Source organism: Branchiostoma floridae, chromosome 4, assembly GCF_000003815.2.
Source record: "Branchiostoma floridae strain S238N-H82 chromosome 4, Bfl_VNyyK, whole genome shotgun sequence".
NCBI lineage: Eukaryota > Metazoa > Chordata > Leptocardii > Amphioxiformes > Branchiostomatidae > Branchiostoma > Branchiostoma floridae.
The window spans coordinates 14,163,510-14,188,900 of NC_049982.1; the positions used below are offsets into that span (position 1 = coordinate 14,163,510).

General features: G+C 39.9%; 2 protein-coding genes across 8 annotated transcripts in view; one reads left to right on the forward strand and one right to left on the reverse strand.

Moving 5' to 3' along the window:
• LOC118413085 (peroxisome proliferator-activated receptor gamma coactivator 1-alpha-like) lies at positions 1–23,435 on the forward strand. 6 transcript variants are annotated; one of them, XM_035816230.1, is made up of 13 exons: positions 1–54; positions 841–1,038; positions 9,910–10,107; positions 10,541–10,636; positions 11,081–11,345; positions 16,924–16,980; positions 17,514–17,571; positions 17,914–17,966; positions 18,364–19,817; positions 20,245–20,366; positions 20,731–20,789; positions 20,995–21,087; positions 21,272–23,435. In XM_035816230.1, exons 1-13 carry the CDS (start codon positions 16–18, stop codon positions 21,397–21,399), a joined length of 2,820 nt encoding a protein of 939 aa, XP_035672123.1. In that variant the 5' UTR covers positions 1–15; the 3' UTR covers positions 21,400–23,435. The 6 variants fall into 6 exon arrangements, with proteins under 6 accessions (XP_035672123.1, XP_035672129.1, XP_035672124.1 ...); XM_035816236.1 differs by having other exon boundaries at positions 11,081–11,198; XM_035816231.1 differs by having other exon boundaries at positions 9,928–10,107.
• The window catches only part of LOC118413086 (doublesex- and mab-3-related transcription factor A2-like), an 8,951-nt gene continuing 6,687 nt past the window's right edge, over positions 23,128–25,391 (reverse strand). For both annotated transcript variants that reach the window (XM_035816238.1, XM_035816239.1), the window contains exon 7: positions 23,128–24,945. In XM_035816238.1, the coding sequence (XP_035672131.1) occupies positions 24,539–24,945 (407 nt within the window). In that variant the 3' untranslated portion in view covers positions 23,128–24,538. The remainder of the gene's footprint in view (positions 24,946–25,391) is intronic.

The window sequence follows — 25,391 nt, forward strand, 5'->3', positions numbered from 1 at the left end:
ATAGTGAAAAGCTCTATGAACAATGTAGAAGATGTTTTTGGACTGTCATCACAGGTAATAGTAATACCTACTAAAATTATTGCACTAATGGTTCATGCTATGTTTTACATATTTTGTGTAAAGCATTGGATGTTGGCAATCTTTACAGCACTCACCAACATTTCCTGCACTGTCTACTTGTGACTGAGACCTTTGGCTCATGCTGTCACGCCCCCTTTTCTGTTCAGTTTTTTATTACACAATCAGTTTACACAGCAAATGGGGTGAGCCACTTGACTAACCTGACCTTTGTACCCAAGCAGTGCCATTGTGAAAAACTATTTCACTATGCTGATGTCATGTTCTGTCGTCTGAAAATCAATCATGTAGAAAAAATGGAAAGTCACAGCAGAATGCATTTGTCATCCACTTTTTTTGTTATTCTGCTAGTCATTTACTAAGTGTGGCTTTATGTTCAAGTCTCTAAGTTGAACAACTAGATAAATGATTATTGATAAGTTAGAGAAGGGGTAATTCTTTAAAAGCCGTCATAATGTCATATCTATCAGTAGACACAAGTCTAGTCATGGTTGCGCAAAGGTCAGCATGGCACATTTCAGACAAGGTCAGGCAAGTTGCTGTGGCTTGTTTACCACAACTTTTCTGTGCTGATGGCTTAGATAATGGGGAAGTTGACTCTGTAATTATGGCTTTCTCTCATTATTCCTACATCAGCATAACACCTCAGTTGAGTCTAGCTTTGTCTGGTACCCTTGCCCCAGGCTAAATATGTTCATGTGTAGAGTTGTACTGACCGAACCACAAACATTAACTGTATTGTATTTTTATGTGCTGTTTCAGCTTCAGGAGAATGTGGCAGAGAATGCAAGCCTGCCACAGCTGTCTGACGGGCTGGACTCTCTGATGGACCTGGGTGGAATCGACACAGATATTGACTGTGAGGGCTTTCTCAGTGCCTTGAAATGGTACAATGAACAGTCTGGCATTGTCTCTACACACCTGGAGGCCACTGACACGCTGGAAGACCAAGCAATACAGGTTAGTAGGTTGTGTAATGTTTGCTGTCTTGTGACCAATGTAAAGGTATGTCAGCTGGGGGTCATTATATGTGTGACTGTGTGAAGAAGACTAACCAAAGTACGCAGGTAACATAATCGTCATTAGATACTGTGTAAAGGTATTTTTGTGTGTGTATTGTACAGTCACTGATAATATGTGAAACACTTATCAACAAGACCTTTGTGTTCCATTGATGTCATTTAGCCAAGTGAAAAGGCATTATCTCTTTAATCTACTATGTAATGGGACTGTGGGGACTATTCAGGGTATTGTCTTACCTGTGTGTCTGATAGTACTATCTGAGGTGAGACAAGGTGGTGAATGTGTTACACAAGGGATACAATGAAACTCAAGGTCATTGTTAATCCCAGACAACAAGCAATCGCCTTTTTTTTTTTATTGACAGGATAGATAATAAAGTTGTTGAGGACCATGACAACTAAAACAGCCATGTCGTCAAGATGCTCAGGTTGCATTTTTGTGTGTGTTGGCAGGCTGGCAAGCTGGCTCCTTGCCAGAATGTTGACACTTACACAATGTGTATTATGTACTATGTAGCCACCACAGTATGGATATGATAATGGTTTTAGTCTGTGAGATATTTCAGCGGTGACAACTTGATGTGAAATATTAGTTTTGAGACACTGTGACACCATAGGGAGTTGTTGCAGGTGCTACATTTTGCTACACATTTCTTCACTCTGCAAAGTGAATAATCTGGAACAAAACACAAGGTGCTTTTGGGTAACCACAACAAATGACAGTTTTTCTGTAAACCAGAAGAGGGAGAAGTGTAAAAATTCTTTACCGCAAGAAAGATATTAAATCTATTCAATAATTTGAGTAAAGTAGTACTTGTAGATACAGTAGTACATCATTTTATGTGTTCAGCCATATATTTACCCATTTGCCATCTAAGCATCTACTCTCACCTCTCAAATAAACGTACCGGTACGTTTATTTTTTTCCGCCTCAAAATCCACCCGGTACGTCCTTATTTTAGACGGTACGTTTATTTTTTTTTCAAATTGGGGCTTTCTTTACTAACCAGGGACCCAAAAAATATTGAAAGTTTGGTATTTTCTGCCCATATTTCCGCGGTATTTTTGCTTAATATTCACTATTTTTCGGACGAGGCATCGCGGATTTCCCTGCCCCTAGCGCTATGACCCAAACATAACTAGGGATGCGTACCGGTACGCAGGACCAGTTCTGGACTTGCAAAAACGTTTTGGTTCAGGTCCAAAAACAGCGGAACACAAGTGATTCGGTACTGGACTCGTAAAAAAATATATCCTTTTCGTTTAAGACCATCTTTAACCTTCCAAAAATCTTGAAATGTTGCGCTGAACAAAGACGAAAACATCGAGGTCACATGCTACACACACGGTCGCTTACTTCCGTAAATTCTCTATCAAAACACAGAAATTAACCACCAACCAAACAAATTAAAAAGTTACCAATACTTTTCCACTATTTTTCACCCGTAGTCAACTTGTTTTAATGTTCCAGCAACGAAAAAATCATTCCAAAACAAAGCATAGCGTTCAATCGGCTCGAAAAGATCCGCCATGTTGGATTCATCAACTCACGCCGAATCTCGCGGTAATGCGCGAGAGAATCATATATTTTCTGCAGTACCCGTATATCTCGATAGGGGGCAGTGTCTATGACCTTGGTTTCTGCAACATTGAAAATAGCACAAGTGGTGAATAAGGTAATTTAAGTTGGAATGTTTCTTCAAAATGTTATTTTGTAACAATGATTATAAAATAAACTTCTTTTTTTATTTCTTCAATTTTTATTTTCAGTCATTTTTTTACTTTTATTTTAATCTTTGTTGATGGTGTGACACTCAGATAAAGAAAATATGTGCAATAGCATGGGAATTATTCTGTTCATTATTTATACAATTAACTGATATGGTAATAAAAAATAAAAAATAAAAAATAACTGATATGGTACTGAGTCATAAATAAATAAAAAGAGCCTACCTGCTTATCATCTTCTCTTGGACTGAAGTAGCATGGGCACAGTTTACATGTCAATTTGGTAATTTTCCGGGGGGTACTTTTATTCCAGGGGGTACTTTTATTAGATTTTGAAGATTTGTCCGGGGGGTACTTTTATTCCAGGGGGTACTTCTATTTGAGAGGTGAGAGTAATCTAATTCATGGTATTTCATGTTTCAAATTTGCGTACTATATATGCGTGATATATAATATGACAAGCTGATGATAACGTATATGCAATTTTATCCATTGAGAAATCTGCCACTGTTATTATTAATCTTAGCCCATAATTGTAGCATTAAGGGAATACAGAAAATGATGATAAAAGTTGTATTGAATGATGATGTAACAGCTTCAGCAAAATACTTCTAGTTTAGTGTGTATCGAAATATATATTGAATTTGTTAATGACACAATCCATTTTTCTGATAGATTACCAGAGAGATTTTATATGTCTGTCCAGCTTTGAATATTGCTGTGGAAATTGATTGCATAAACCTTTAAGTTAGCTTTCTGATATGATTAAGCTGTACCTCCTGCACCGTTCTTTGTCTAATCATTTATTATTCATTGTGTGTTACTGTGAACCGGGCAAGTAGATATTACGCGTACACGCATGATACTCTTAGGTTTAATGCAGGCCGTTGTTATTTGTTGAGTTATGGCATGTCTTGTACGCAAAGAGGCATCCAATTGAGGTGGCTATTCTCACCATTGGGATATTGATAGGTAGCCTGGAAAGCAAATGCAGGTGATGTATCGCAGGAAATGGAATTGGTTTTGAAAGACCGGAGATGGAAATAATGGAACCTGCAGTTCTGCAAGAAGAGTTGTACATGTTCCTGCCTGCATGGTTGAAGTTTGTCTGTATCACTTTTATAGGTGTTGACCTTGAAAGAAAGCATACATTCAGAGGATATTGGATGCACGGATTTATAACATTCATACATTGTAGTAGTCAAATTTCATCTTGCCATTGTTTTTAGCAATACCAAAAGAACTTTATTTGGAAAACCACATTGCATGAAAGGTCAGAATGAGCAACACTGGATGTTTTAGACAAATAGTAATTACAGATACACATTTAGGAGGAGCAATAGCAGATAGGCACGTAGTTGCATTGTTCTCTGGTTTCCACTCATTGTTCTAAGTGTTTTGGCTTGTGGTTCTTCCATCATTGTCTCTGCCTCTTAGTGGTAATATAGCCAGTACTTCACCATTGCTAGTGGAAAGGATCCTGGTTGACCTGCTTTTGTAGGCTGGTAATTTTAGATCACTTCTGGAAAGAATCCCTGGCCCAGCTGGGATTGCCCAGCTGTGTTGCTATGTAGCCATTCAGCTGGTACAGAATAGAATAATGCTGCTGAAGGCATCTGAGATACATGTACAACTTACACAAGTACAGGCCATACAGTTTTAATCACTGTGACAGAGTTGTTATCTATGTTCATGTAACTTCAGTCTGACACTCTCACTTACTTACTAGTGTAAATGTGTTGCAAAATGTAAGGTTAGGGTATTAGACAAAGGCTAAACATTGATTTGGTGGTCTTAACAATCAAATTAATTTTTTTTGAGGGGTGTCCAGAAATTTCACGCTATATTCTATAGTATAAGTTAAAACTAGAGTTCCACAAACACATACCTTTGCCAAATAAACCAGGTTTGTTATGTAGAATGATGTCTGTAGACAAATGCGTTACTCATTTCATTTTCTTTATAATTAAATGCTTGTAGTTGGTTTATAAAATTTCGGCATTTATTATGCAAATTAGATCCCAATTTACAATTAATTGATATCAAATTGTATCAAGCATTACTAAAGCTATCAGCATACCAAAAATCATGATGATCCTTTGATCCATTCTTGACTTATTCTCTTTCAAAGTCTTTAAATACACCTCTTACTCTCTTCCCTCTTTCTCAGTTACATATGTGACAACTTTGATGAAAGTACTATAGTTTGACAAGTTTGACAAGTTTTGACAAGTTTTATTGCAACATGTACGACATAGCAGCTGATAGCTGAATTGCGTCGACATTCACATACTACAAACAGCTGTAGTAAAAAAAAAACGGGCACACTATTAAAAACTTTACATAATGTCCTACAAGCAATTCTGTACTAGAATATTGTAGGGTATTCGTCTTAAAATTTATAATAAGTATAAAATATCAAGTTGCCATACAAACGCTGTATCATTACTGAGTAATAAACATATCAGAAGCGGTTTCTAATGAGTAATTACTTATTCAGTAAGTATACCAGGTATGGTATCGGTGAGTTCTTATGTCTGTTAGTTCGGCAAAATGGAATGTCCAGTTTCTCAGAACTGCGAGTGGTACGTCCCATCGTTTGCTGTCTGGATGGGGGGAGCCAGTCCCGGAACTCTGATGACCGTAGTAACGACTCCGCGAATGTAGTGCAGATACTCATCCGTCGGTCTGCTAAGGTGTTGAGGTCAAGTGAGGAGAGTGCCGAAGCATAGTCAGTATATTGAGTTCCGAGGATAATCCTGCAAGCTCTCTTTTGAATTCTCTCAAGTTTTGCTGTTTGGACCTTGGTGAGTGACGAGTGCCACGCCGGTGCCGCATACTCAAGCGCGGGTCTCACATACGACGTGTATACTGACTTAATGGGATGCAGTGGATTTATGAACTTTTCCTAATCAATTATGCAAGTTAGCTGTAAACTTGCATAATAAGTATCACATTATATAAGTCTTCATTTAGGCTATCTACATGCCGAAAATCATGACGATCCGTCAACACGTTAATATTTTCTCATTAATTATGCAAATGAGATCATCATTTGCATGATAAATATGTATTGACATTTCTCTCTTTCTCAGTTACATATGTGACAAGTTTTAAAGCCCTATCATGGAATGTAGTGAATTTATAAAATATCCTCATTAATTATGCAAATTAGCTGTTGATTTGCATAATTGATATCTCATTATGTAGGTCTTCACTTATGCTACCTACATACAAAAAACATGATGATCCATCAACATGTTCATATTTTCTCATTAATTATGCAAATGAGGTCATCATTTGCATAATTGATATCTGTCGACATTTCTCTCCTTCCCAGCTACATATGTGACAAGTTTGAAAGTCCTATCATGGAATGTAGTGGATTTATTATTTTTCCTCATTAATTATGCAAATTAGCTGCTGATTTGCATAATTAGTATACCATTATGTAAGTCATCACTCATTCTATGTACATACCAAAAATCATGACGATCCGTCAACACGTTGTAGAGTTATTCTCATCCAAAGTTTGAAAGGAAACCGGCGCCTGCAGTTCCAAAAAAGCCGCTAGGGGGCCCAAACTCACAGCACTTACTCTCTGCCTCGAGGGCTATCTACCACTCAAAAATCATGATCACAGCATGTCCAGAACACGAGATATCAAAAATTGAGGTTCTGCTGCAGTACCTTAGCAAGCCGCTAGGGGGCCCATTATCGAACTTGACCTTCGTTTTCCCGACCCCTACCCACCTACCAAATATTATTGGGATCCATCCAAGACTTCTTGAGTTATGCTGTTAACAGACAGACACACAGACACACAGACACACACACAGACTCACAAGCCCAAAACATAACCTTAGCCATTCTGGCAAAGGTAATTAGTAGTATGATTTATATGTGTGACAGGCCTAACAGGTTTTGGTGTATATTTACATCTCAGCACCTTATACGGTGCATAAATTGCCTTGTTAAGTATATCCAAGTTTGGGAACTGACCCCGACCAGCTATGCACTACTATATAAAAGATCAAAGTAAATCTGGTAATGAGGTATTTCACCTCATCATATAAGTGCATGCTCTTCCTGGAGCTGCAGTATGTGAACAAAATAGGGCAAATGAAAGTTCAGCTCTGCTGTAGAAGATTTACTGTCTCTGTCAGTGTTTTAAGACATTGTCACTTGACTTGCTCTGCATGTGTTGTAATTTATATTCAGCTCCAAGGTCAAGTTGATGTACCTGATCATCTCTCTCTTGGCTACAAAGTAATTCTTGCAAGCTTTCAAAACTTTGACGTCAAATCCGATGTCACTGTACCTGAAATCATCTTTTTGTTATGGTATCGCCACTGATAACTTGTTCAACATATGAAGCCATGTGGCAAAAATAGGAAACCGTGTGCCTACCTTACTGTATTTCAAACCATCAAGCAGGAGAGAATATGATGGCAGGGTGATTTTCCTTCATACATGTGTTCAAGTTCAAAGTTAGTACAGAAATTGGCGCAATATTTTTTTTTTTAACTTAACTGTCTATGATAGGAAATTCTCTGTCCTCAGGCTGCTGAAATTTGCCTGGCCTTTTATCATTCTGTCAAAGCACTAGCTTGGTACATGTAACATTGGTCTTGAATCAGAAAATCCAATACAAGTTCTTAAGAGCAACGAATGACTGTAACTGTAGTAGTCCGTCAATCAATAGATTCTGTGTGATATAAATTATTTCAGCCTTGGAGATGTTACAAGGCCATGTGGGCTGTAGAATTAATGTTGCATGTCTTTGACATTCATGGATGTTTTTTCAATAGTCTCCGAATTTCAAGCCCGATTCCTTCAAAGCCCAGTACGGTCATGGTTGAGTTTGAAGTCTCTTAATGTGTTACATGATAAATGATCACATCACCTTGCAGATGGCTCTCAGTCTGACCGTCTCCATCTCACTGATTGGATTTTGTGTTTATTGTAAATGAAGGTTACAACAGTGGCGGCTGAAGTCCCCCATGCATAAGTCGTGTAATAGTGTTTGTGACTGCAATGAAGTAAGATTATCCTCTGATCATCTGGCAAGCCTTATTGTGCCCCATGTAAAGGGGCCATAATAATAGCTGTAATCAGTGTTAGGTTTTTATTAGAGCCGTACTGGAAAGTTTCTCGTAATAACCTAACTCAGGGAGAACACTGCATAGTTGTCATACACATGTACGGTTTTATTTTATTTAAGTTATAGAAACTGTAATAAAGACCACTGGGTTTCAGCCAAAGGTCAATTTAAGACACAATGGCCTTTTTTATTTCTTTATTCATTTTCTTTACAACACAATGAGTCGAGTAACAGAAGAGTAAAAGTTGCTTTATTGCCAATTGCAGAGCAGGTTAACAGTGGGTAAGTTAAATAAGGAATGTGACTAGACTTGTAGTTAAAGTTATTAAAGTTGTGCAAGCACTGCACGGTATAGAGTGGTTCTTGCGCAAACGTTGGAAATTTCAACTAGTATGTGTTGGCAACAAATATTGAAAATACTGCAGAAAACATTGATCGTTTTCAGCCTAAAATGTTTTTAGTGGGAGAGGACATTATCTGGTAGTGGGGTGTGCTACCACCCAATGTGTGAGAACTCCCCAAGGACATTACAATCTGATTGGATTGCATCCATTAGTGATAAATCTGAGAGCTGATCATCAGTCAGCCTGTGTTGGGAGTTATGCTTGGCTGGACATGCTGCCTAATCCTACAACAGATTGAACTTGGCCTCTCTCTGTCACAAGACTAGAAAGTAAAGGAACTGCAATATTTTACAGGGGAGTGGTCAAGTTAACATATATGTACATTGAGTTGATAGGCTTTTGATACACAAATTATTTTTCACAAGTTTTAAGGTAACCTTCAAAATATGTATTTGGTAATACAAACAATTCTTTTTATTATGCATAGCGTGTCATCATGAGAGAAGAAAAACATTCTTAAATATCCTTCAAATTGTCTTATCTATTATTGATAACTTACTTCACAATGTGTAACCATCACATCTTCTATAGTTACCCACACTCAGAAGTAAAGTTCAAGATGTGCAAAAAGTAAAACTTAGATGTGTGAAATGCAGACTTCTTAAGCCTGTTTTTCTTCTGGCTAGGTGTTATAAGCAATGTAAGGTGACCTTTGTTCCCCCAGCCTGGTGGTGGCTACCTCACCCATTCAGTTGAAGTGACTTGTATTCATCAGTGACACATTCCTCGAGCTGTACATTAGTCTTCCCCAAGCTCTCTAACATGCCACAAAAAGGTCGCACGTGCAAGATTGCAATTAGCCCATACCTGTCCAGTCCAGTATTTCCATGTTAAGTAGTTAGATTGTGTTGTTGACCTTCTGGTGGCATAATTACCGCAGCGATCCCAGCTACTGAATTTGCTCTCGGTTTTGCATACTAAACAGGTCTGATGACCTAACGATAATGAAGGGCATATTCTATACAGAGTATAATGTAATCTATCATTTTCCTCTGGGGAAAAGGCTGGATTTGGATAGTACAGTACTTCATAGGAAAGGTAATCAAATGGGGGTCAGGTTAGGAAGTTAGGCAAGTATTCAAACAAGCTAACCATCTAAATTTTTAGCATTGCAAATTAACACTGTTGAGATGTCTACTCCTTTGAAGGCCAAGCAAAACTGCATGTTGCAGAGATCTGGTAGAGATCTGCATGCAGTCTGCTATAGGTGACATACGTGTATTCTGTCACCTCTAGAGTGCTAAATCTAAATTGCATCATTGTCATACTTGGTACCACACTGCATAAAACACCTGGTCTGTAGTCCAGCTGTTGAAAAAAAAGAAGGGTTTTCAAAACTGATCAATATGGAGAAGTGTGTGCATGTATCATATTTTTTTTGTATGTGTGTGTGTGTGTGCGTGTTTGTGATAGCTTGTGTGCTGCCGTGTACCACACTTTTCTTCCCTATAGGTAGATTTGGTTCTTTAACATGTTCAAAGTACATTTTTTACTGTCCCAAGTGTAATCAATGTATTGTCCTGTTTCACAAATGTCATTTTCATATCCGTGTTTATATCTTTCTTTCATCTAGGTACCTTGTTGTTCACAGGAAACTTTGGATGCTGAAAATGAAGCAGGACTGCTGGCCATCCTTAATGAGTCCTTTGACAGCATGGACTCCCCCCTGGGGATTGTTGGACTGGACCAGCTTGGTCAGAGTGATGGAGAGCTGTCCTCCCCTGACAGCACAACAGGACCCACCAGGAGGGATGACAGGGAGACGTCACTGGTGAGAAAATAAGTACAAGTTTGGTGACTAATAGACCCCTTTCCAAATCCTGGCATATTAGTTGAAAACAAGAAATTTTTATTGTCCCACTCTCATTTTTGTTCAATGCACTGGAGAGGAGTCTGATGTCTTTTGATCTGCGTATGAATGTCTTGCCTGAAGTTGCCAAACTTTTATTATAACATGTGCACAGTTGATTTTTACTAATAGTAATAGTTGTTTAGTTTTATTTTTTAGTGTCACGTTTTGTTGCATATTTTAGACCTGATGTGCAAGTTTAAGTTTTTTGCTCCTGCCCTAAGGTGAATATCATATCTGCAAATCGTGGTGCCAAATACTCTTTGCTATTGATCTGTTCCATTCATTTTGCATTTACGGAAGACAGCATGGTGAAATGATCTATGTTAACAGCTTTCTGTTGCTTCTCGCTCAGCTTAAAAAATTGCTGCTGACGCCTCCTAACACGCCGATGGGATACAGCAGGGAACCCATCAGGCTGGAAGATGTATTGCTTCACAGGAAAAACCAGGTAAGGGACAAACCACAAAACCTAATGGAAGGGGTTTATGGGAGCACACCCTTTGATTTCTTTTATTGTTTCTGCATCATGTAGTTTGTGGTCTGTCCCTAATGGGTTTGTGCCCAGCTTCAGGGGGTTAGCTTGAAAGGATGTGGGATAAGCTGGACAGCTTGTATATAGAAATATATAGTTATATACTAATATAGCATCATGGCCCACTCCAGCATTTATCTACATTGCGAAAATGGCCTGCATCCTTGAAAACCGATTGCATCTTTTATTATACGTCATTTAGCATTGAAGTGAATGCTGCTACTATAACGTCATCATCAAAGCTGATCATCAACACAGCTGCTGAATTTGATCTTCTTAACCAACTGCATGTTTTAGTATAGTGCACAACCTTTGTGTTCTTATTGCTATAGTGCAAAGTTGGACTTTGTCGTTTCCTAGCTGGCCAAGTTGGCGTCCAGTTCGAAGACGGAAACTGCCTTCCCGTTCAACACCCCGGCCAACAGTTTGAGTCCTCGGACCAACGACTCGGCGTCTGACTCCACCCCCAGCTCCCCATGTAAGCACTCCGAGGGTGTCAGTACCAGTGTACATGAGCATGAGAATGGCCATAAGCACCCTGAGCTGGAGAAGCTCTTGTTGAATGGCGAGGCTGTGCTGGAGGCCCCCCTGCCTCGCCGAAGACGAGCGTCAGGCCATGAAATAGGTGAGTCACAAACCACAGTGTCATGCCCTTGTCACATGATGTTCACCACGCATGCATGTGCAAATCCCAGGCAGTGCCAAGAAACTTATACCAATATGTCCCCCTCTGGTTGATGCGACGCAATGAGAAATGTATGCCTGTCTGTTTGATGGGTTTTTCGGTCAGCGTGTCTTATGGACCATCCATATCCCTGCCCCTCTAAAGTCCTTGGAGCCAGCTGAGGCAATCCTGGTGTTAGAAGGAAGATTAGTGCCTAATGGAATAGTGGAGATCAATACCTATGTTTTGTGCAGTGCAAGACTTGGTTAATGCCAGGGGTAGAATCTGCTATAATGTAACATCACTGATCTTAGATGTATATGGACTCATCTTTCAAGCCAGCTGGCTGATCATTGGCCCGTCTTGTTTAAAGTCAAGGCCAAAGTAATTCTGGGTTCCTGTAATGTTTTTGGATTTTAATGAGAACACCCTACATGATGGGATTGTCATCATTTGTTGTAATGAACTGGGCAGCAGATATTACAAATTTTTGTTACGTGGTTTCACATGCTCGGCACCAAGCTCGCTCAGATAAAGGTTTATGTACCAAGCTGTGAAAGGGTGATGAATTAATTATTGTGACCTTGAATCCGTGTGGTTGCCAAATCTGCAGTCTAAAATCTGACCAGAGTTGTTCATAATCCTGGATGCAGCGGGTCAGTACACAGGTAATGCTGCCCGACTGTGTTTTAATGTGTTTGAAGGGATCTGTAGGAAATAGAGCCTCAAATATCATGCAGTACTCTCTATCACACAGCCTCGTATTTCACAAATAGGAAGTGAAGCGTCGAAACCATTTTTCATTGGGTGCAACTTCTGTCTGCTACATTGCAGTTGCATGTTTATGTAGTCATATGTATGCATATACACAATTTCAAAAGGATATTATGTATACAAAAAGATGTTGATAATGATAACCACAAATTCAAAGTAAGATTTTCCTGGATATAGAAGTCTATACGTTCATGGCTCAGATACATCACCAATAGGGAGGAACCTAACAATTTTAGACTCTAGCCTCACATATAGTAACCTACTAGACAGGACGGTCACAGGATCCATGCTCCAGGGAGCGATAAAATGAGGGCATTTCCCACCAGACTACAGAGCCATTTATAGCTCCTATGATGTCAGAGCAGCCAGGCTGAGGACCAGTAGGAGGCTGCAACGTGGTGCAGCAGGGTAACATTGACGTCACAGGCAGGATCAGTTTCCCGGCTCACATCATGCCTCACTCTTCTATGTAGGTGTAGTGATAAATCAGTTCCAGGAGCAACATCTCAAGTTAGCATCCCTCCTATTTTAGAAGAGACTCTGAGGATGATCAGATATAGGACCAGTGTAGTAAGATAATTTGATGATAGTGGTAACTCCTGACCGTCAGTACCAACCATGAAAGAAGGGTCACATTGCTCTCACTGGTTTCACTGCATTGCTACAGCTGACTGACACTGATGCATTAACATGCCTACAGCTTATGTTATAGTACTCAGTGGAGAAGGAATTCTCTACATCTCCTGATCTTTGTGGACTGTAAAGGGGAAATGCTCTCCAAGCAGAGGTTGATTGGGAAAATTGTGACCTTTTTGTTACATGCATTTTTTTGGTCAGCCAACCCCACTAACACTGACAGGTCATGATTTTCCCCATCATCCTCCGCTTGCAGAGTAAAAGAGGAAGTGTTCATTGGTGGTTTTCATCATAACCTCTTCACAGTGAATTTAAAACCACCACAAAAATGTTTGTCCTGTCTACTGAATACTGACACCATATATGTAGCTACATACATTGTGGTTCCGTTTTTTATAGTAAAGCTACTCTCTAAGCAGAGATTTTGAGCCAGGGTAGGGCCTGTGAAGCAATAAAGGCAGGGTTATTCAACACTGAGGGCAGTTTGCAGGGAGACAACCTCTCATGGCTTGAGATGGAGGCACTGTTGTTGAAATGGTGGTTGATGGCACTCAGGGAGGGGTACTGACTTTAGGATGATAGCCCTGCCTTGGTGAATTCTGTGGCAGTAGTGAAAGAAATCGAGGACACTACAAAACCAACTCTGTGTTTAAAAGTAGCTTGCTAGAATTTTTGTCCGAGGAAAATGGCCTTGATGACAGGCAAATGATGACCCATTTACATGAAGATTTACCCTGGTGTGTCTCCTGGACTGGTACATGTCACATCTGTAACTGACACCAACAGCCATGTCAGTTGGGAGGCAGATATGAAATTCTATAAATGTCATCGTCATGGCCAGCTATGCTTGTTCAAAAATTATTCGCATAGCTATAATATAACATCTACTGTCATGCAATAGTCAAACGTACAAGTAGCCGGAAGAATAACTAAAATAAGAAATCTTCAGATTTTCTGGATGCCTGGAAGCTAGCTTTTGTAGTAGTATGACTATGTCATTGTTATATAGTAAGATAGTAAGATAGATATATGTCCTTGAATGTGATCTAGTTTAGCTTGTATTACATAAGCATGCTTGTTTCCAAGGAAAGAAATACATTTTGTACATGTAGTATGTGTGAGACATCTGAGATAAAATTTTGTTAACCTTTGTGAAAGCTATACATCAATATGCAACGTTACATGTAGGTTGCCAGAGAGAATGTGTAGCTGATAGGCTGGCAGATTGTTGGCCTCATCAAATCATGACATGGAATGTGGCCCATAGTGTACCCTTTACAACATTGTAGTAGTCCAATACGAGCACCATGGCCAAGACAGTACAGATTAGTCTCTTCTCAGCAACAATTCAACCTGATGCACCATTCTCCCCATTATGTTTCTAGCAGGAATTGATGTAGGAAAGTCCATGAAGGCATTTCACAGTGGGTAGTATGGTCTAGTTCAAATCTGTGTGCTCACTGATAATAGAATTTGTCCTGCAGTATTGGTAATGTATTGTTGAAAGTATTGATGATAGTAATTATGGGAAGTTTTGTGATTATAGGTAATGTGATTTGTGATTGCAGGTAATATAATAAATGGTGATCTGCACTACATGTAGTTAACCTTCAGCTATAATGTTGGCATGACGGCATAGTTTTCATAACCATAACCATATCCTCTTCATCCCTTGTGAGACATAAGGCAAAGAGTTTTCATGCTGTTATATGTATGTATGCTAAATGCTGTTCAATTTGGTACCAACTGGCCCAGAATGTTACAGTATCAACATGGTCAGATGTCAATGGTTCATCTTGTCCGGAAATGTTTGATTATGTTAGGACTTGAGTTAATGGATTGTGCTTGCTATGTCCTGGGAAGATTATTTTCAGTGCTGGTACTGTTTGTGTAATCAAGAAAAGCTCACATAGATAGGTAAGCCAGCTAAAGTGGCTTCAGCATGCTTGGCTTCCTGTCACGTCTATGATGAGTATGGCTAATCCTTTAAGTATGGGAAATATATTTGGGGAAGACTGGAAGAAATTTGTAATGATCAGGCAACACTGGTTCTGACTGGATTTTATTAAGACATGTTCTATCTTAAGACACATTTTAACAATTTAAGAACTGTAGATTTCCAGGTCTTTCCTACAATTATGATGTTGTTTAACGTTAAGTCATGATATAGATTAATGTCCACATGAAATCTAGTACGAATCAAATCCTGTTTTGTACCTGAAAAATGGTAACACAATCTTTGATAGCGTTTTCTCACTCTACAGTAGTAGTGCTTTAACAAAAACACCAATATTACTTTGTACTCACAATACAGTTTTCTGGTTTTTATCTCACATATTCAGACTTTCATCCATCCCTGATGACAGATATTTTAGGTGAGCCAAGTCTCACCATTTGCATGCTAGCCTCTCTAAGAGTACATATGTATGCCTCCCTGATTTGCAGTGCTCTCATGATGAGAACATACTCCTGGGTCTATTTTCCTGGAGCTGCAAGCTTTGATAAGGAAATGGTTGGCCAAATTAAGCCGTCATGCATCAGGGTTGCCAGCCAAATGGCCCTGAGAAATGGAGAATGATCTGCCTTGGGAGACAGACTCGTACATTTACATCAAAGCATTTTAATCAGCTGGCTACAGTCTGTAATCCTCTCTCTATATCAGTCAGCAGGAACTCAGCTTCAGCATCTATCACCATGGTAATGTCTGCACTTGCAACCGAAAGGTTTCTTCATGTGTAATGAGTTCCTTTTGGCATGATGTTTCTTGACTCCTCATCCTGATTGTACTCGGTACCTGACATTTCCGAGGTATTTTAAATTTGGCGTTGAAATAATTCTGTAGTACAGCAGTCAAACAAGTAGCAGTCATCCAAAAACTGTGGAAAAAAAACAACAACACAAGACTTTCAGTTATCAAAGGATGAGATTTTCTTTTTCTGTAGTTGTTCCCACCAGGATCTGATTTTCCCTTGTCTCAAACATGGCCCCTAAACATCTTGATGAAATACCATCTGTGTTTAGAATTTCTTGGCACTACCTGTGTTTTTGATGGCTAATTAAATGACTGGGTGGGTAGAACTAACATCTGGATAATTACATCTGATGATTCATTAGATCGTTTCTATTATGAAACAATCATTTTGAATGAATTAGACAAATTTACAGAATATTATAAGGCAAAATAACTTTACTTTGTCATTCATATTCTGCCACTGTTGTGATATATACTGTGATTCTGTAATTTTGAATTCATCCATGACATGTGTGTATAATGTGCCTTTTAGTTACCAATTTACAGTTCTTGCCATGAAAGCTTAAACAAGTATGATGTATAGTCAATGTTGTGTTATGTATAACCTATCTGCAAATTTATCATCTGAGAGGAAGTGGACGTCCATGCTCTTATTTGCCTTTCCTGCATGTTACATGTCTAGTTCTCAATAAGTACTGTACGGATTGAGTTTGGACTAAGCAATTTTATGAAATGTATTGCATTCAAGCTGTTCAATATCAGAATGATTTTTCCAAACCCTAAAACTTCCGAGGAGAAATTACCCACAAGGCTAGCATACAGATGATACAGTAAAATGCCTATTGTGCATTTTTATTGTGATAAATGTAGAAACAACTTATTGAAGTACAAATTACATTATTTTCCTTTGTCATGAAATCTGTATATCACTATATGTTCATGTTCATTACATCATCTTCATATTTCTTTTCTGTATTCCCACCCCCTCTTTCTGTGTGTTTGTCGTTCGTCTGTGAAGATAGGCTGTCTAAATTTTCATTGCTCTCCCTCACATGTTAACATTGACAGAAGATGTGTAAAATTCAAAAGGCAGCATGACAGACTGGCTTGCTACACGCTGAATGCCAAATGGAATCTTTGCTGCTTTCTTGAACCCTAACACTTGGGAATGATCGATTTGACATTCTAGGTGGTTACCAGCTTTCCGAACCCATTTTCAAAGATATAGGGAACTGCAAGAAGCAAATCTCAAAGTTTTGGAGACAATACTAATACCTTAGGGTGAACATAACTGTGTGGTTCTGTGCATGTATTTGTAACTGTGGTTTGCGTATGGTGCAGTGTGTAGTACATGTCTGCTGTGTTCTGTATATGCAGGTATCGAGGCCACTGACGTCACCAACCTGCTGGAGCAGTTCGAAGAGAAGGCAGAAGGTACATCTACCAGAGAAGGATTTATTATTCCATTACGTCATTATTCACACATAAAGACTTTCCTGGCCCGTCAGTAGGACATTTGCAGCCTTATCATGACTTGCCAAGAATCGATTCCTGCTTGTGTACACTTGTAATTGCAGTCCTGAGCAGGCCAAGAGTGCCTCCGCTATAGAACAAAATGTAGCTCTGAACAATTTCCAACAACACTGCAGACAGCGCATTTTAAGAAATAGAAAAAAAAGTACATCAGTTTGAACATCAGTTTGCAAGATTGCAATAATATTTCGAAGGGAGTATCTGTACTGCTGAAAGATCAATTGCTGTCTGCACTTGATTGTAAGGAAATGTGCTGGACATTCCACTGAGATGTAACATACATTGTCCAGAGTGCAAATCCCTAAAGAACCCCTACATGTAGTTACTCCCTCATGCTGACCTAAGCCACCACCACGTGGCAGAGAGGAGTCTTAATGCAGCGAGTGATTCATGCTAGTGCCTTAATGGAAGTGTGATGTTGATCTCTCCTCTAGGTCCACCAAAGAAAGTGAACGGAAGGATGCCATACCTCAGACCTAACCTCCAGGCAAGGTGAGTTTGGCATCCATGATGGAAACAATTCTTCTGTCTAAAGGCACTGGATGTGGTATGTAAGAGGCTTTCTCCATGACTGTAAGGTTATCTACGCTCACGGATATGTGTTCTGGTATCAGGAGTGCACCGTTCACCTCAGCAACATGTCTCACAGTTTCGTCTGAACACAGGCATCAATTTCTAATGATTAAGCCTTTTTATGATCTATGAGTGTGACTGTGTTCTTATTACACAAATGTAGCACCAGTTTCCTCAGTCCACATCTTACAGTCCTTCCATATCCTACTGTTACATTTGTACATGTTCATTGTGGTGATCTGTTGCATTTTGTGTTCACAGTTCAAAGCTGGCTGCCCTTGTGACTGCCAATGGGATGTCCCTGGATAAATCCAGTAAGTGGCAACTGCCAATGATTCAACTTTGTTGAGATGGATATATATATGTGTGTGTGTGTGTGTGTGTGTGTAAATGGATATGTGTATGTGTGTCTGTGTGTCCATTGACAACATGTGGTACATGGCACACTGGTATTGAAGTAGGATGATATGGGCTTCATACCATTGGAATGTAATTCCATTCAGACATGTTCTTAAGTTTATCAACTACAATAGTATTACTCAATATAGTCACTGGTAAGTTTTCACTGGTACATATGTGCCCAGTTTATGATGGAGAATCTAAATCAAGAAGAAGATAAAGTAGAGTTTGGAATGATTCAACTTATGATACCAGTAGACAAAAGCATATAAGGAATAACATTTAACCTCCATGTATGTTTAATGTTCCCAGGGAGAACAACTGACCGTTTGAGGGCTTTAATCAGCAGTACAAGGAAAGGAGCCATTCTTACCGATCCACTGCCGAAAAAGACTAGGAATCACCAGTCTTCCGCAAAGTCTTCCAGGGGGAAGTCTACAGACCATCTCAAGAACCCAAAATCTCCCAAGTCCATCAAGTCCAAAGGCAAGAAGGTCGTCAGTAAGAAGAGGAGGACTTCATGTGACTCTCAAAAGAGCCGCAGTGATGACTCGGGGACGGACAGCCGGTCCAGTGACAGCCTCCTGCAGCTGTCCGCCTCCAGCGACCTGAAAAATGGCGACAGCGCCCTCTTCCTGGATCACGACTACTGCCACTCGTACCTGGTCCAGCAGGTGCAAGGGGACACGAGATGCCGATGTAGACACCGCTCACAACCCGAGCAGTCCAGTAGCAAGTCTGATGTCACTGGAGACACCAACACAGCGTCTGAAGGCCAGTCCTTGTTGCAAGACATGTGTGTCCCCATCGCAGATTGTAAGCTGGAGAATAGCACTGAAGGAGAAGACCTTCTGTCCCTACCGGTCAACGGAAAAAAATCAGATACCCAGATAACAGACCAGGAAGCCAATGAATTAGAAACAACATCCCAAGTGGAGAAAGACACCAAGCAATCTTTAGGTGAAGCAAAGCCTGATGCAGAAAAAACTCAGCAAGAGCTAGAAGCAGAAATGGAGGAAGGGGAGCTCCCAGCATCGGATGAGGAGCCTGGCTTCTTCTCCAAGCTTCCACCTTACATAAGCAGTGGTAAGATCATGCCCACTCCTACGGCCAGCCGGGAGAACTCTCGACCCTCTTCACCTGTGGAGGAACAGCCGTCGGCTGCAGCCTCAATGGAGCAGGAAGAGGATGGCAGCTTTTTCTCACGACTACCCGGCTACATGGAAAGTGGCAAAGTGTTCATTCCTCCTGAAGCAAATAAAGAAAACTCTAAAGCTGACAGCTTACCGCGTGAGTCAGACATGGACATGAGTGAGGAGGAAGATGATGATGCAGAGCACTACTCACGTCTTCCAGAGTATTATCAACCTACAACTGTGAAAAGTAGGACTTGTTCTCCATCTTCAGATCGTGAAGAAAACAGGAGACGGAAAAGTTCAACAGACAGAATGAGAAACTGTAGGACTAAGGATGTTCTGAAGGAAAATTCAAAGCATCGGTCCAGGTCTCGCTCTCGATCACATTCTCACTCTAGGTCACATTCTAGATCTCATTCCAGATCGTCTAGAAGATCAAGGACTAGGTCCCATTCAAGGTCACGCTCTCGGTCAAGGTCACCGTATTGGTCGCGTTCACACCCCAGACATTCCAGCAGGCTGCGCCGTAGCAAGCGGTCTTCACAGGACGAACGTGAATACCTGCGACAGGAACAACTGTGGAGACAACGGGAGCAAGAGATGAAACTGGAAGAGAAGAAAAAGAAAATTGTAAGTGTTCATATTACTTTCTTATTCTCGTATGGTGGGAATGTCCTCCAAAACTAATGACTCGTTCAATCATTGTGCAAGAAAGACCGACTGCAGCTGTAAGATGTGTAATTAGAGCCTCTCAGGAATCCCCTCTTACCTTTCTTACTAACACACAGCATATTTTCACCACACCATGGCGCCTGTGGTTTGTTTAAAAAGAGAGCAATATATATCATGTGTACCAACTGTCGCAACATTAACATACACATATCTATAACATGCACATGTATATAATTATAGCAAGACGTAACGAAAACAAGTTGCGTGTATGATTAGCTGCATATGTCATAATGTATTAGACAGGGGTATTTGAGTCTACATTATGTGGACTGTGCTGAAGCAGAGCGTTTGTAAGATGTTTGACATGGCGTGTTTGTGCTGTCAGGAGGAGAGACGTGTGGTGTACGTGGGGAAGATCCGGGTAGGAACCACCAAAGGGGAACTTCGCAGGCGTTTCCAAAGGTTTGGGCCGATCGAAGAAGTCAGTGTTCACTTCAGGGATGCAGGGTGAGTAGGCCTAGTGATGTGTCATGTTTTTACTGAGCCCATATTAATTGTTATTTCATGAGCGATCAATGTTCCAAAATTTAATGATAATTCACTTCATAAATATTTGATGTGCTCTTCAATAGCTAGTACATAAGTATGTCAAATTAGAGGGTTAAGTATCTTGATGAATTGATAGATACCTTGCTGGTACTATCTTTGTACTGCCAATTATCACACAAGATTTATGTGATGTTCTACATGAAATTATTTTTCTTACAGTACAATTTTTTAATGAAAATCATTGCGTGCTTCCATGTGGACAGGAGGCAATTTGAAAGTAGAACACTTAATGACAGAGGAATTTGCTGTTGGTTCATTGCAGGGACAACTATGGCTTTGTTACCTACAAGTACACCTGTGATGCATTTGCTGCAATAGAAGGTACATAGCTTTATATTTCTGTCTGTAGTTTTTATCATTCCACCTGGCCTCTGCAGCTGTTACATTGTTCCAAATGTATATTGGAATTTGTCTGCAATGGATGTTTATTTCACATGCAAGATTTGTTCCAAGCAAGATTTGTAGTATTTTGGCATACTTGACTAGTCAAATGTATCACAACTAACAAATCACTTCCATTAAACAGAGGGAAATCAGGACCTGGGTCCCCGTGAGCCTGTGTATGACCTGTGCTTCGGAGGCCGGAGGCAGTTCTGTCAAACTGACTATGCTGATTTAGGTAGGTCCATGTTTGCATCATTGTGTTCTTTAAGGGTTGTATTTGTGAATCCATTATCTACTTACCTTTACCCGCATACCTCCCTAGTGCTTCCTACCTAATCCATGATTTACAATCTTGAAAATGTCAATATTGTAATGTTAGCCAAAATGTCACTTTTCATTAATTTGTCTCATCTTTACAGACTCCTACCATGGTTCCACGACTACGGGGAGGCAAGGTGGTCGTAGCAGTGGTGGTAAATTCGACGCAATGGACTACGGAGAACTACTGCGCCAAGCACAGAAGAAATCCTCCCGGGGCAAAAGATGACATGGCCTTTCTTCCCTTTCACCCCAGAGGTCAAAGGACATGTTCCCTCCCATGGTGTTTCAGGTGTGTTCTCCAGCCAGTATCCCCAAATACCAGAGGCCACTCAAGACCTGAGACCAACCACGTTGCAGAATTGACTTGAAATGGAACATAGATGTAATACAGACGTGTTTGCAGCTCGAAATGGTCTGCAGATTGGATGGTTCAGAACAATCGCCAGATGTACTGAGAGGGGGGACTGTAGCTGTCAAGTCACTGTCACAGATTTAGTCAATGGGGGTTTGTTCTTGGCCATGTGCATCATACAGTGACAAAGAGCACATGTACATTGTAACTTGTATACCCTACATGATTCAGACTGTAGACAATGGAAGAATCTGAATTCAGTTTAAGTGTGTGAACCAAAAGACAGGTGTGAAAACTCAGTCAAAGCAGGGACGTGAACACAGCTGCAGCTGAAAAGACCAGGGCACCAAAACAGTCTGATCACAGGGACTTAAATCTGTTAGTCTCCAAGAACTGCTACAAATGCAAGGGGCTCACTGTAGAAAGGCTACCAAGGAGAGGTTGTTACTGAACTGACCTTCAAGAGTTAAGGTTGTTGGTGAATATGTGTTACTGAAACCTACAGAGATTATTCTGTATGTCTTTCATAATGCCATGCCTATGTATAGTATAAGAAATAGCAATGTCGTCCTTCTCGTGCTGATGATCTGGCAGATATGATTTATTGATTTTGTTTCTGTTTTTTGCTTGTTTTGTCATGTTATACATACAAATGCAGTATGTAAGGTGACTATGAATTATGTTATACTATGTATACTATTATATAACGTACTCTCCTTGCTAATTGGACAATAGTACATGATTTGTAACAGTAACAAGGGTAGGCAGCAGGGAGAAGTAGAAATGTAAGACCAAGCATTGTTGTAAATGCTTGATATTTTAGTTTTCCCTCCATTATTGGAACGAAGATAAGACTAGCATCCAGATACCTGTTTACAACTGATTTATAATGTGCCTTGCATAGAAAATGAGTAAAAAAAATTCTTAAGACAGGAGCAGCTAGAGTAAAGCAGGTTGAATGGGACAGCTCATGAAGGTCGTTGTGGATTTGTGTGATCCTTATGAAGATGGTGGAGAGACAGCAGCTCCACGTATAACTATCTCTTGTAAATGTAAGTCTAATGCTGCCTGACTAGAGGCAGAAAACTGTTTCAGTTGGAATATGACTCTCCTGATATTACTGACATGTTTTGACCCCTATTGTGGAGAATGTACATCAAAGGAATTTTACTAGCAAATAACAATCATTTGCTTGGCTATTCTCAGAGAGTAAAGGTAAAACCATAGCTTTCCCTTGAGCCCAAGCAAGACTGTTGTATGGATGCCCCGCTGTGATGGGTGTGATAAACAACAACAAAGAAAAGAGATGAAAATTTCAAAGAGAGAGAGAGACTTTCTTGTAGTGATAGATTCACGAATATGCTCAATTTTAACATTGCGATTTGGTAATTGGTGACTTTATCCTTGTCTGAGTATGAGGCAAGTATCTAATGAAATGCCAGAGATATCATTCCAAACCTGTGTCTCTGCAGCATGGCATGTACACCTTGAATCAGTTTTGATACTAATTTTTTTTCTAATTTGGATGGCTGAAGTTGGAATGTAACGTTTTCCTCTATGCATGCATTTTGATAAAGTCTTGAATGAAGTTGATTTTGTTTCTTTTGAGTGATAAACTGAGCGTTGTAATGTGGAGTAGTATTGTATAAAAGATGGTGAATCAGTACTCCAGTATAGATAAGCTGAATCGATAGTTTACTTTTGTAAAGAGCTATAGAGGAATTTATGAGATTGTCGGTATAGTTAGAACTGACATAGGAATGCATCTACCTGGAGAAGTAAAATGCAGTTGCAAGGCTGCTAGCTTATAGCTGTGTTTATGATGAGCAGAGTCTAACTTCAGTTGTAAACAGATGGACCTGTAGGGGCCATTGCTAATAAAAGGGATCTCTGGTTGATTTCTAATCCAATATGGTTTTGTGTATGTTTGGTTTATTTGACTATGCAGGTGTCTCACCACTATCCATGACAGGGTACATGTTTATGTATCATTTTCCTACATGTACCGGTACTTTGACTTTGGACCCACTGACAAAATACAGTGGATGTTTTCTGCTTAAGTAACTTTTGTATTGATTGTGTCCTTAAATACCTGGATGTCTCATTTTTATTGATACTTGCACTCATGTTTGAATTGATGGTTTTTCTCCCAAACATGTGATCAAGTGAAGACATGGACAAGTAACAGCATATATACATGTTCTTTAAACCATATACATTCTTCTACAACATTTTTGAACAATACCAGAGTATGCTTGTAATAAGCACTGATTAAAGGTATCCTTTACTTTTTTCCAATTTACTAGCAATTACTTTATTTTTTCATACTCTTCAAATTTATTGCAACGTCCTTGCTCATGTGGGATATTACAGCATCAGCACAGCCTGATAGCATTCCTTGCTTCACCAAAAGAAAGAGTATGGATACTACAGTATTATAAAGCTACTTTTGTGTTGCTTATTACACTTACAAAACACATGGTAGGTCTACATTAAAACAGTTCACTATTTTGATATTCAGAAAACCATTTTTTCCCAAGAATTTTTGGAAAAACCCTACCTTGCATTGCAATGGAATGGCTCAAGCTGAGGGTGAACTGACAGAACAATTCACATTAGAACTGGTTTTGACAACATTTTCACTGTACCGATCGCTATAAAAAGGAATTCCATGTCCGAAAACTTCATTTAAAAGTGATGTAGCTGAACCAGTGGATTTGATTTTCTTCCAACCCAAGCATACACTGTAAACAAGAGGACTTTGACAACTCTTGACACTTGGCACTTTTCAAACATCGCCATAAAGTGTGCACTTCCTCAAGTTATGTGATGCACACATTGCAGTCAACATTCCATATTTGGTTATTGTCAACATCCATTTTTCTTCTCTCTTAACTAAAGGGCATCTTTGCCACTTCTTTTAACAGACAGTTATACTCACTGCTATTTACACATTCATAGGTGCATCTATTCAAGCTGATACATGAAGCATGTACTAGATGAAAAGACTTGCTCACTCTTCTCCATTGTTTGGTGCACCCCAGCTAATATTCACAGTCTGCTTGGGACTGCTGCTTTTTGTCATAGAGACGGTGGGCTCGGCAGGCTTGCACTCCTCACTCTCACCCATGGTTGTTCCTGCCATAAAGTACCAGTTGTTTTCCTCGCACTTGATGGAGGAGGCCGGTTGGTTGTCCTGGCTCATGAGCAGCTCCTTGATGGAGTGTCGGATTTGCTGGTTCTCGTCGTTTGTGATGGTGGAACCGTCGTGTTGAGTGAGATTTGAAGCAGATGGGGCACTGGTGGTGTTGGGTGGAGACATCTCTCCCTCTGGCGAGCTGTGTTTGGAGTGTGCAGGGGAGGCGTACAGGTTGATAAGAGCTTCAGCAGCTGCATGGTCAGCTTCGCCCCCTTGTGATGCTGCAATGAAGTGCATGGTGTTAATTGTATTGGACCCAGGTGCTGTGTCAGGCGAGAACTATTTAGAATGTCGAGTCATTCTGGTAAAATCCTGGGGACAAGTTACAGAAAATCAAGAAGTTTTAGCCAGCTAGTTGTCACTAGTGTACAAATTGAGAATGCCATGATTGTCATAAAATCTATCAAAATTAATCTCCAAGCAGATCCTACAATGGCATAAGATAGTACCAAACTGGCCAGGAGATAGTCAGAGGTGTACATTTGCCCCGGTAGCAAAACACACTCCTAAGCCAGCTTCACTCCTCTGCCAGCTTTAGATACTATCTTATGCTACCGTAGGATCTGCTTGGAGATTAATCAAAATGGGATCAACTTTTTTTCACATGCATCAGATACATGGTGAAAAGGATGTTACCCACATCTTATGGCTCTAATAACTGTTTTTT

Excerpts from the sequence above, each read along its gene's own strand:
- LOC118413085 (XM_035816230.1), top strand. The coding sequence starts at position 16 with ATGAACAATGTAGAAGATGTTTTTGGACTGTCATCACAG. Across the intron at positions 17,572-17,913 it reads AGACCTAACCTCCAGGCAAG|TTCAAAGCTGGCTGCCCTTG; the intron begins GTGAGTTTGGCA and ends TTGTGTTCACAG. Across the intron at positions 21,088-21,271 it reads AACTGACTATGCTGATTTAG|ACTCCTACCATGGTTCCACG; the intron begins GTAGGTCCATGT and ends TCATCTTTACAG.